Genomic DNA, 12825 nt, shown 5'->3' with positions numbered 1-12825 from the left:
GTTTGAGGTTGGATATTTCAAGTAGGTTGGATAGGTTTTGGACTGTGGGGTCTTCTGGGTCGTTCCAGTAGATAATGAGGTCACCCAGGAACATGTCTTTCATGTCTGTCAGGGAGAAGCATGTTATTAGGCCTGTTAGTTCTTCGGTGAAGAGGGCACGCTCCCCAGGAGGATGGTAGATGGTGTGAAATTTGATGGGTGGGGTGCCTTTGGCTGGGAGTTCGACACCCAGGTATTCAAATGACTGGTATTCTTTAGGTAAACGTTTAGTAAGCTGTATTCCAGCTTTGTGAATGATGGCTAGTCCGCCACCAGTTTTGATTGGCCTGTCTTGTCTGATGATGTTGTAACCTGGAGGGGTGAGAATGTCAAGAATGGGGGTGGAGTGGACATTGAGCCAGGATTCTGTGAGGAAAGTGATGTCTATTTCTTCAGCGAGTAGAGCTTCAGCAATGTCTGTGGCGTGATGTACTGCTGATCTGCAGTTGAGGAGCATGCAAGAGAGAGGACGGGGAGCCTCAATGATGGGTGGTGTTGAGTGGATAGAGGTGTATTGAGCAGGAGGTCTAGGAGAGTGGATAGTTTTAGGGATTCTGTTAGTGCCAATAATAACAGGGATATTGAAAGGAGCTGTTTTCTGGCTCAATGCGAGGTAAGAGTCGTTGATCTCGTCCAGATTCGGTACCGAAATGGGGTGGCGATCATGGTTGGATCAAAGTGCCTGACTCACCAACGGAATGGAGGGCCAATGGGTGCCCGGTGGGGTCATGTGAGAGGCATTGAGGGTGGTAGGAGCAACACTACCCGGGGAGTGAGAGCACGGTGGCTTGATCCTGTTGTGAAGTTCTTTTTGTAAGTTCAGGAAATCGGCAGCTAGGGAGTTAATTTTCAGCTCCATTCTGTTCAGTTGCTGGGTTATAGAGCTGAAAAAGCGTATTGCTTTTGGTAGGGGCCGAGAATGCCTTGGGTCTACGGAAGGAGCGAGAACAAAGGTCGGGGATTGGACAGAATCAGTAGGATTAGGAGAGGGGAGAAGGAGAGCAATGATCAGGAGGAAGTCAGAGTCCCGGGGATTGTCAGTGAGATTATCAGTGGAGACAGATTGTGCATGTGTAAGTGAGACAGCAGAAGGGTAGAGGGCAGTGGTGATAGGGAGGTAAGTGTCCTCTTGATTGGTGATGACGTTGGACATGGGGATGTCCCGGGGATAGTCAGTGAGATTAGCGGTGGAGACAGGTTGTGCATGTGGATGAGGGGTAGCGGGGAGGGAGAGGGCAGTGGTAATAGGGGGGTCAGTGTCCGCTGTATTTGTGATGACGTTGGACATGGGGATGGTAAGGGCAGGGGGAGAAGGGTCAGTGATGGAGAGAGGGATAGTCTGTGAGGGGAGGTTCAGATTATCAGGGGATGAGAGGGGAGTGCCTGTGGTGATATCAGTCGCGGGAGGACTGTAGTTAGTGTCAGAGCTGTCAAGATTGAGATCAGCCTTGCGGTGTTTGTTAATTGTGGGATTGCTGTTCCTGGTGGGATCCGTCAATGTCATTATAGTGGATGATTGGCGACTGAGAGTAATGATAGGAGTAGTATGATTGTAGTGAGTGATGGTGGAAATCCATGATTTGAGGAGAGGGTCTTCAGGGCAGGGGGATAGAATCGGTTCCGTGGTATTAGTCAGGGTGGAGGGGGAAAGGGGAGATTGGGTTTGACGGTTCAGTTGAGTTAACGAGGAGAGTAGAGTGGGGAAGTGGCGGTCAAAAGTGGTGAGGTGCGGGTCGGTGGCCTGTATGAGAAGGGTTCCAGTTCTGTAGATGGAGGTAGTAAGTTCCCCTTTGAAGGAAGGGGAGATGGTTGTGGAGAATTTTTCGCCATAAGGAATGATTACTGACTTGGCGACTTGAAGGTGAAGAAAGAAGGTGTTTTTCCACTTAGTCGAGCGATTAGTGTAAATGCTGTGTGGTAGTTAGCCACTATAATTGTTTCCGGGTGTTGTTTTAGAGTACTATTTTTGAAGTTCTTTTTAGCATTACTGGTCATTTTGTCGGGGTAGTTAATGGACCATGGTAGTCAATAAGTCTTTATCAATGAATAAAAGTTTTTTTTAAATGATAACATATTTCTATGGTTTTCAATTGAAATGCATTTTAACAGAAGCAAAATGTATCCACATACTATCTAATGCTCTGTCTCCTGACGCCCATGTGCCACTGCTCGAGTTGATGAAAATGCCAGGATTTTAACTAAAAGCTTTGTTTGACCTTTAAGTCAGACCCATGCTTGAGTGCTGACTAACATTGTGAAAAAAAGTGAGAGCCCGTGAGGCTCAATAAACTTCAGATTTTAGGGTTATTTTCAATTTTATTCAAGCGGCTCTACAAATCAGTACAACACTGGTAACTGTAATACCCACAGATTACCTGACTACACCAGTACCTAACAAAATGGATGCTTCCAGTGTACAATGTGGCTGGAAGACAGATGCTCTATACTGTTGCTGCGCTGCCGTAAACCATCCAAGGCCTTGCTCTACATTACGCCATAAACCACTACACCACCTACTGAGATGTGGTACAGCAGGTCCACTGTTAGAAGCAACCTATGATATGAGTCATGGTGGCGGAAATTCACATATCACACTGGGTTCATGTGCGTTGCAGCTTTATGTAAGTGTTCCTCAGAAGCCTTCATAGATATTTATTGGCCTGTTGGGGTTGTGTCAGTTATTCTTATTACCATTTTATCAAACGATCACTATTAATTTATTATGATTTCTGCATTCTCTGTCTATTTATATACCCCTTGTTATGGAAGTTAAAATCAATTAGAACTATTAAAATATATATATATATATATTTTTTTTAAACCGTTTATTACAAAATTCAAAAAATATACACAGATGGGCCTACAACCTTCAGGCCGGCCGCTAGCAGACAGAAGAAGCATATGGTACAAACAATCGCGCACATGCTGCGGCAAAGGGAAATGCACAGGAGTTAGCAGCGTTGATAGCCACACCATCCGGAACCCATATAACGGTTTCTTTTTGATATAAATAACACAAAAAACAAATCCACAAGGCAACCCACAATCGGAAACAGCAACATGTGCTCCCCTAGAAGGGGGACCCTACCAATCCAAAGGAGTATCAAGGGGGGGATAAGGTCAGGACAGGGACTAGGTGGACTCAGTGCCCGGCACCGGGGCGATAAACCGGCTAAGGGGACGAAGACTATTAAAATATTTATTGATAATTCTAGGTTTACCCATCATCGCCAGTGGCCTCCTCCCCTTTTCTTTTCTATAGTGGTATGTTCCTCCTATTCTCTCCTCCCTTAGTTGGGCTAAGAATGGTGGTCACATGGTGACAGTTGGGCTGTGGCGACCGATGGGAGTGGGTGGGACCAGCAGGAATGAACTGAGTAGCCTTGGAGAAGTTGTGACCTTTCATTTTAGTACATACTACATTTTACTAGTTTGTGACTTGTCATCATTACATAGTTATTACGGGATTTTTCACATTATCAAACAAATATGACATACTATAAACGTCAAGAATTTTCTTCAAATAAACACATACGTAATTATGCTAAAAAAGTGAGGGATCACAAAATCAGGACCATTTTTCACAGCTCTACTCAAGGATCAGCCTTCTGCTAGGACCTGTATTTGATTTCGCACAGCTGCATAACCCCTGATTCCCTACCATGAAGTAGCTTACAATTACAACTTGGAATGTACAAGGTATAGCTTTGTCTATTTAAGCAAAAGGACAAAACTGCAGACTTTATGAAGAGGATGTTGGGTTATGACATCTTCATCCTAGAGGATCCGGAATCAGTAAAGAAGTTATTCATGACTTCCCAGAAGGGAGCAGGGTTCACTGTACCTGTTAAAACATGTTTTAGATGAATCCACATCCATGTAGCCAAACATTTAGGGGTTTAGTATTATATTATTTTACGTGTTCTTACGTGTCTTTGTGAATTGGCCCCAAAACATCTACAAGTAAACTAAACTGAGACTAAAATGGGACTATTCTTATAGAAGAACTATGAATAGGACGGACTGTGCCCTCTGCACTTGTTTCTAATAGGGAGTTCAACATTTGGGGCCTGGACCTCAAAGGGTATGTAAGAGTACATAAAAGAGTACTCCTGTTGTACTACTTCCCATACTGATAAATATCAATGAATCAGCTATCTAATAGAGGTGTGATCAGACGTCTACCTCTGTGTAATATGCCTGTTGGATGGGGAGGACTAATTTTAATGGTACAGTCACATATTCTTACATGGAAAATCAGCCTAAATTAGGATATGTCACATGCACAATCAAACCAGGACTTCATTTTAAACCAGGAGGATATGCACATGTTTATAAAACATAAAACATATCCAGATGCCCATTCACCACCCATGAACATCTATCAAACGAAATTATTGAAACTAAGAAAAAGCCTATGTCTGAACAATTTTAATAGGTGGATGAAAGCAGATTCCTCTGGACAATTTACATTGAATTGATTTCTGTGCAGTTCTTTAATTGACTATGCCAGCTTTGTCAATCTGCAATCCCCACTGTGAGACCAATGGCAAGCAGTAGCACAAATTTATCAAATAAAAAAACCCAGAACCTTCACAATCTTCCCCTTACATTTGTCTGGACAGTGTTAGTGGAAGGGATCAAATGTGTGTCTGGCCTTTGTACCAATGAGCTGAGAAGCATGTCCAGTACATTTAAAGAAGATTTTAACCAGACACCAGCTCACACAAACCAACCAATCACAGATGTAAAGAAAACCCTCGCCACATCAACAGAGTCACTAAAGATATACCCAGGAAAAAATATGGTAACACACAATATCCAACTAGAAAACCTTTGGCATAGTGGTGGGCAGGTCCTAAAATTCTTATTGCCCATATCTTGGCAGGTGTTCACAGCCATTTCCCTTAAACAGGTCAGTTCTAGAGCATATCTGCCAGACAGTCAGTTGGCAGCTGTTAATGCCTAAGAGATGACAATAACGATTCAATAAAAAGTGTGTTTTACTTAACTTTATTCTATCTGCTCTATGTTGCTTAATCCCATTCTTTGTCTCTAGGTGGGAAAAAAGCATTTTTTTTTATGGAGATGCTCACCCAACCACTCTTTAGGTTGAGTCTAGCGCAGCGCACATGCGCTGCTCTAGGAAACGGCCTCATGGAATCACTCCAGACTTCCCAGAGACTTCTCCATGTGGGTCGGACTCCTCCCACACATTCCATTGGCCTTTGCGTGTGGCTTTCAATAAGGAAAGCCCGCAAATGGCAAAAGACGGGTTCATGTCCCGCCTTTCCTCTAAACGTTCACTCCCATGGCCTTTTGGTCTCGGGAGCGAGCAGTGGCACACAGTGTGCCAGCTGCATTCCTTAAATTCCTTGCAGTGCGCGCACCACTCGTGGGATTGTTATTCAACCTGTGTCTTTGTCGTGTTGCCTTTAGCCCCTCCCATCCCTCCTCATGCTGTTCAAGTAGTAAATGCACCGCTCCCCTCGTTCATGTTGATCACCTTCTGACTCCTGGGCAGCTTGACAACGGCGGCAACATCACAGCGCACACTCCCTGCTGCTTTACAATGAAGCGCGTCCGTGCCTCAGACAATCTGAACAATGGAGGCGCCGTCACGGCAAGTATTTTGTATTTGTATTTTATGGTACTTGTAAAGCGCATCAATCATCCCGAGGGACATCACGGCGCTAGGAAAGAATGCCTGTGCTAAATTGCTTACTATTAATCTGTTTTATGGTAACTTCAGTATCTGGGGAAAAGAGTGGTTTTCAGTTTCTTTCTAAAAAGTCCATGGTCCTCTGTGAGGCGTAAGTCAAGTGGAAGGTTGTTCCATAGGGTCGCTGCTACTTTGGAGAAGGATCTGTCACCCATTCTGACCCTGTACGTGCGTTTGACTACGGCAAAGGCTTGGTAGTGGGATCTTAGGTTCTGTGAAGCAGCGTGGAATTTTAGCCTATCTTGTAGGATTTTGGGGCCTGTTTTATGCAATGGGGCCTGTTTTGTGCAATGTTTTATGCACTCCCTCCTGCTTGACAACATCGCTGTGCACAATCACTACTGCCGAGGTGACATCGTAATTGACGCTCATGGCAAGGCAAAGATAGAGAAAGAACATAAAAACGGCTGAATATATAACTGTGTGTGGACCATCTGCATTCATAGTTCCTGACTTAGTATATCAGTATATTTGTGTGGCACTGATGCATAAAGCATTTGTTATTCATATGCAACAGGGTTCCCCTAGGAGTGTGAGTAGGAGGGGGGTGTCAATAGAGCACTTTTCGTGACTTTTCCTGTGACTCATGCTTTGCTCACTCAAGCGTGAGATGGCTGCTGTGTCTGAACACTTGTAGTGTGCGACGTGGCTACTGTCTCTACACTTCCGTTGTGCATCAAGCCAGAGCGGATCTATTCACACTGTATCTCGAATGTTGTACAGGGCTAAACTTGAATATCTGACACGGCTTGCTGAGGGTCTTGGTTGCTTTTATAGGATTTGCCTTCTTGTAAGTGACTCCATTCAGTAACGATTTAGCAATATATGTTCGGCAAGCCTTTTACCCAGGAGATCTGTCATAAGTTCTGACCTCTGGCACGTCATGATCTTTGTGTGTTTCGTAACATTTAAATTGCCTTTAAGGACCTCCCCCTAGCACTTACGTCACTTAGAATCCCTAGATGGAGTGGCAACCGATATCAGCAGTACACACGGAGCACACACATTCTGTTCTACCCATGTGTTGAACCTTTTTAGGTAACTTGTACTCGAATGGGCCGATATCCATGCGTTTTTTGCTTGTTGTCAAATGTCCCCCACTGCATATGTTTGAGGTAAGCTTTCGCACTCTCTTTAGTGTTAGCTCAGAATAGATAGACTGCGTCACTTCGGGGAAAGCGAGGCGTTTCCTGTTTATAGCGCAGCATAATACATTTAAGTTCAACAGAGTTCTTAATGTATTGCAGTAAAGCAGTTTTTTTTGTCCCCACATTTTTGGCCTTTATGCTAACTTTGCAGACCAGGGATCAGAACTGCAGGTCTGTTTTTTATCTGACGTGTTCCTCGTCGATTGACAGAAACGTTGAAGCTGTGCGTTTGTGCAGTTTCCAAGTCTGGACTTTCACAGCTTTGCCCATTAAACTCAGAACTATCCCAAAAGCAGATCTCTCTTCCTGGTCTGTGTGTATTAAAATGTAAACAAAAAAAAACAACTAAATTGCACAGACTGCCACGTGCCTTTGCTGGCCTAAGGTTTCACTAATTCTGCGTCGCTACATCTGTGTGTCTGTCTGTGTGCTGCTCCTGTGATTGTCTTCAGATGTCAATTTACCCTGCTCTTGTGTTTCGCCAAGGCTTCAATAATGTTAGCCTTCAGATAGGGGCATTACATATGTGCATGTCAAACTGGAAGCTCTTGTGATCTTGCAATTCACATACACAAGAAGTGTATGTAGTTGGTAGGGGCGGTGCTACAAGCTACTGTGATGTTGGGTGATCATATGTTCATGCTACATTACGTGTAGGGGAAAGGGGGCATGCAGACTTGTGTGATGGTTTTCATAGATTCATGTTGCTGCTGTGTGTAGGGGTAAAAGAAGGCCTGCATGCGCTTTTGTTTTCAAACATTGTACTGCCCATATTCTCCTTGATTGTCCAGACCTCAGTCGAATGAAGGCATGAGACCTCTCATATAATTTTTGATTGCATATCTGTGCGGCTATAAGGCTTATAAAGGTCCCAAAGGCGAGACCTATTGGCTATGCCAATGCTTGTTTCTGATTGTGCCAATGTACTAAGACCCCAACTCCTGGTCTGTTTTGGGCTGGCAACTGGTGCATGCAAAGACCGGAAGTACAGAGAACTTTCAAGAACATCAGATAGCAAGGAAAGAGGACTGGAAGAGCATGGCGCATGAGACTTCAGCATGAGGACTGAAAGGTCAGGCTTCCTACAGCCTGTACTCCACACAAGTTATCAGTGCCTTCACTGCTAACGCTTAAACTTACCAGCACCTGGTTGTGAAACTGTATGACCTTCTCCGTCTGGCTTTCCCAAGGCTGCAAGCACAGCTCGTGCGTCACAACAGATATCGCCTTCTAGAAGTACAAGAAGTGTTTCATTTCCACATTAAACATATTTTTCAGACAAACATATTTGCACATTTACAGACTTAAAAAACACCCAGGGAAGTACATTTTCTGGTGATTCTTTTCTGCACAATGAGAGGATGTTTTAAACAACAGTTAAAATGTACACCTGACAAAATATGAACAAGCTAAGGCATTCACGTGAATATAGTAAATATGAATTTGAGGTTCGAGCACAATAGTTACTCGAAGGCCCTGATTACCGGTAATGTAGACTTATGTGCATGGATACTGCGTGGCCTGAAATTAAACTTCTCAATGTTATCCCAGCACATAAATCAATCTGGCTATTACAAGTTAATCCACTTGCAATGGGGATTTAACCGTGACGATCCAGTGTCTAGGCATTCCAAGTGGATTACCAGTCCCATTTACCAGTTGCTCTGAGCAAGTGGTAAAACAGGATGTGAGCAGTGCATGGTGGGTGGTGACGAAGAGGATGGCAGCGACGCCAGAAGGCCATGGCCTGATGGGGTGGAGAGGCATGCCATGCTCCCCTGTTCCTCTGAAGGTTGCTGGGTGGGGACCTGGGCAGGAAAAGGGCTGAACCTGCTGTCCAATGTCGAATAGATTTTACTGGCAGAATGTTCCTCGTGGAACACAAGGGTCATCGTGAAGTGATGGGAGTGGTATCCCACCTGGACATATTTCTCCACAAAACTTGTAACTAGGCCCTAGGTAGGGTACAATACTTTGGCAACTGAGAATAATACAGACAGATGACACAATAATGTTGGAGCCACATTAATTGAAGTAATTTTTTGGGGGGCGACTTATTGGGTTCTACACACATCAGCGGACTTGTCAGGGTGCTTCAGTTACAGTACTGGCTGATTGACATACCGGCTGAATGACATACTATCTGTTGAGTGACATACAACAGAGTAACATATGTACTGTAAACATGTATACTCTGTTCCCTCTGCAGATACTTCATCTTGTAAATATCTGGGCTTCTGCACACTGAGTCCAAGACAAATTTGTCCATATGCTGCCATGGTGCTGGGTTGTACCACTTATGTCCCAGATGTCACACTGGCATCAGACACAATGTGACAACTACAAACACACGAATTATGCTACAACAGTGTCATAGTTATCTGGATGTATATACCACCACTTGCTGAAGGGCATTCTGCAAGAGCCAGTTGTGCAGGTATGAGGGTACCTAGACCCCTTGCACACCCAGAAGATGTTCTGTCACTACTACTGCCAACAGCTTCATGAACAGCAGAGGTGTACACATGAGAAACAGACCTTGGCATTGAAATGCTTACCTTCCACCAAAGAACAGGGCAATTTCTGTGTGTTGTAGAACCACAACGTGGAAAATATGTGTTTGCCTATCCAGACACCAGCCAATCGTACTTTCTCAATGCTGCCGGAAACTGCACCAGAGACGCATTCCTTAACTTTTCCTTCTTCGCCTACCTGTTAAGAGCTCTTCCATCTAATATGGACCTCAACGGTCCCATATCTTTTTTTTTTTTTTTTTTTTCAAAAACCTTTATTGTTCCATCGAAGAGTACACCGCTATTCAGCCAACAACCCGGAGGCAGGCAGCTAGTATACGAGGCGGAACTCCGCCCAAGCATTTGAGGTCGTACTTTCAAACGGCAATACAGCATTTTACAATGGAACAAACAAAACAGAACTAATAAAGAGCCCGAATCGAAAGGAAGCAAACAGTAAATGATCGAAATGACATAATCATCTGCACGCTGCGCCCACAGCCCGCCCAGACAGAGCAAGCGACAGACAAACCCCCTCAGAGAACGAACCCCATATCCCAGATCACTTATGCCAGGCGGATCACCACTTACAGCACCCCACAGTCGAACTCCAACCTCGCCACGTCATTTAAGCCACGATCAGCCCGCTTGGTCATCTTCCAACGCTGTCGTACTAGCCAACCAGTCTACCAGTGGCTGCCAGATATCTACAGGCCGCGAGCGCTGCGGCAGCTGGTCCCAGTATGAGGTCAGCTGCTCCCTACAGTACACCGCCGATCTTATCCAGGCCTTCACGTTTGGCGGCATTGTCTTCTTCCAGTGTAGCGCTACCTGACGCTTAGCAAGCAATAATAAAATGGCCACAAGCCTACGTGAGGTCTTAGGCACATTTCTAACGAATCCCAATAGGGCCACAAGTGGGTCCGGCCCCAGTACCATCCCCACAATCTGCCCCACGGCATTGAAGACTGCAATCCAGAAGTCGCGTATGGGGCCACACACCCAAACAAGGTGATAGAACGCGGCATCCTGCGCACCGCATCTCCAACAGCACGCATCAGACCGCAGACCCATCCTACACAATTGAATGGGCGTCCGGTAGGTCCGGTGCAGATAGTTGAAGTGTACCAACCGCAGCCTATAATTAGGGGATAGGTTTTCAAGTTGGGAGCAACAGTACTCCCACTGCTTCTCGGTAATAGATATACCCGCTTCAAGTTCCCACGCGGATCTAGAGTCAGTGTACGCAACCGGAGCCGTGCTTTGAGTAGCTCTATAGATCCGTGTGATCAGTTTGCGCGCGGAGGAGTTAGAGAGTACGTCCTCCAAGGCCGCAATCGTCGGCGGAGCCTCTGGAAACATAGGGTACCTGCCCTTGCAGGCAGACCGCAGTTGATAGTAGAGAAGAAGCTCCGAGGCCGTCGGTTCCGGCGCTGCCGCCATGTCCCGCACTGTGAGGAAGGTATCGTCCGGGTACAAGTCTCCCGCCACCTTCAGTCCGCAGGCCTGCGCCCGCCGCACCACTGCCGCGTCCGTCAATGGCCCCAATAGTGGATTATCCGCGAGGGGCATACTCGGCGCATATAAGTCATCTACACCTGCACGTTTGGCAATGCTTGACCAGGCCCAGCGTACCATCTCAACAGTGTCAATGTCGTCTCTGGAGCGTCTGTATCTCTGATATGCCGCTGCACGAAGGGGGCAGGGGGCCGCAACATCCATCTCGATAGCCACGTGCGGCTGGTAAGGGATCGGGTGCTGCCAGTAGTGCAGATATTGGGCCTGAGCACAGTACGCATATAGCTCCATGTCCGGGGCCGCGAGTCCCCCCTGACGGAAGGGAAGTGTGAGGAGGTTCCAGGCCACTCTGGGCTGCTTACCCGCCCAGACCAGTTCAATCAAGGCGGAGCGGAGCCGGCGAAAGAACGACTTAGTGAGTGGCACGGGGATGTTTACGAATAAGTAAAGAAACTTAGGAACGACCACCATTTTAGCAATTGCTATGCGGCCCATCAGAGATAGCGGCAGCGCTTTCCAGCGCTTCACTTTGCACTCCAGCCATTCCACGGCCACCCCAAAATTGGCCAGCCATATGTCCTGTATCGATCGGCTAAACCGTATGCCCAGGTATTTAATCTCATCAGTGACCCAGTCAATCGGGAATTCCGTGTGGCATTGACTCGTACCGTCCGTCAGCGGGAACATCGCCGACTTCGACCAGTTGATATCGATACCCGTGAGGCCGCTATACCTTGTCACCTCACGCATCAGTGGGTCGAAGTTTTCCGATGGATTCATCATATATATGGTTATGTCGTCGGCGTACATAGAGACCAGCAGGCCACGCGACGTGAAGCCGATACTGCGATGAGTGTGGTGTTGGCGCAAACGAGCCGCCAGCGGCTCCGTCGCAATAGCGAACAGCAATGGCGACAAGGGGCAGCCCTGCCGAGTGCCTCTTGTTATGGGGATCGGGGAAGACGTCTGACCATTAACCCGTACCCTAGCCGTCGGGTGATTATAGATTATTCCAATACGCCTGGCAAAGGAGGGGCTGAAACCCATGCGAGTGAATAACGCCCGTAGGAATTTCCACTCTAGTGAGTCGAACGCCTTAGTGGCGTCAAGCAATGCGGCTGCGGCTTGTACCTTGGGATCCAAATAATGCAGGAGCCCAAACAGCACTCTAAGATTGTGGGAAGTGGACCGCCCCATCACAAAGCCCGACTGATCGGACAACGCTATCTGAGGCAGCATAAGTTTCAGGCGGTCAGCGAGTAGTTTCGCATAGATTTTGGCGTCAAGATTAATTAGCGAGAGTGGGCGATATGAGTCCGGGGTAACAGGATTCTTGCCAGGTTTAAGCAGCGTAATGATGAGGGCCTCTCGCATCGAGGCAGGGAGGATGCCAACCTCCATCGCTTCCTCAAAAACATTATGCAATCGAGGGACCAGTAGGTCTGCGTATTCCTTGTAGAAGGCTGCCGTCAGCCCGTCGGGGCCTGGTGCCTTGCTGAGCGGCATAGCGGCTATAACCGCTCGAATGTCCTCCTGCGTGAAGGGGAGGTCCATATATTGTCGGGCACTATTACTGAACCACGCAAGAGCTATGGTGTCCAGGTAATCACTAATAATAGTGTCGTCAGGGGACACCTTAGAGGTGTACAAGTCCTTATAGTAGTCTGTCATCACCGCCAGTATAGCCGGAGGATCTCGAATCACTGCACCGCCCGACTCCTGTAGCTCAAGAATATGCTCCGACCAGCGTGGCGGGCGCAGCAGATTTGCTAGTGTTCGGCCAGCTCTATCACCCTCTCCGTAACGTCTGGCCTGAGAATCTTTGGACAAGAACCTGACCTCCCTCTCAGCCTCCTCTTGATACTCGGTCAGTTTCGTCCTGAAG

General features: G+C 46.7%; 1 protein-coding gene across 1 annotated transcript in view; it reads right to left on the bottom strand.

Moving 5' to 3' along the window:
* Positions 1-12825, bottom strand: part of DNAH14 (dynein axonemal heavy chain 14) — an 894889-nt gene that overhangs the window by 513247 nt on the left and 368817 nt on the right. Inside the window, exon 36 of the mRNA XM_085610384.1 lies at positions 8050-8139. Coding sequence (XP_085466510.1) covers positions 8050-8139 — 90 coding nt within the window. The remainder of the gene's footprint in view (positions 1-8049; positions 8140-12825) is intronic.

This window comes from Triturus cristatus, chromosome 6 (genome assembly GCF_964204655.1).
Source record: "Triturus cristatus chromosome 6, aTriCri1.1, whole genome shotgun sequence".
NCBI lineage: Eukaryota > Metazoa > Chordata > Amphibia > Caudata > Salamandridae > Triturus > Triturus cristatus.
This window is presented reverse-complemented; position numbering and strand designations above follow the sequence as displayed.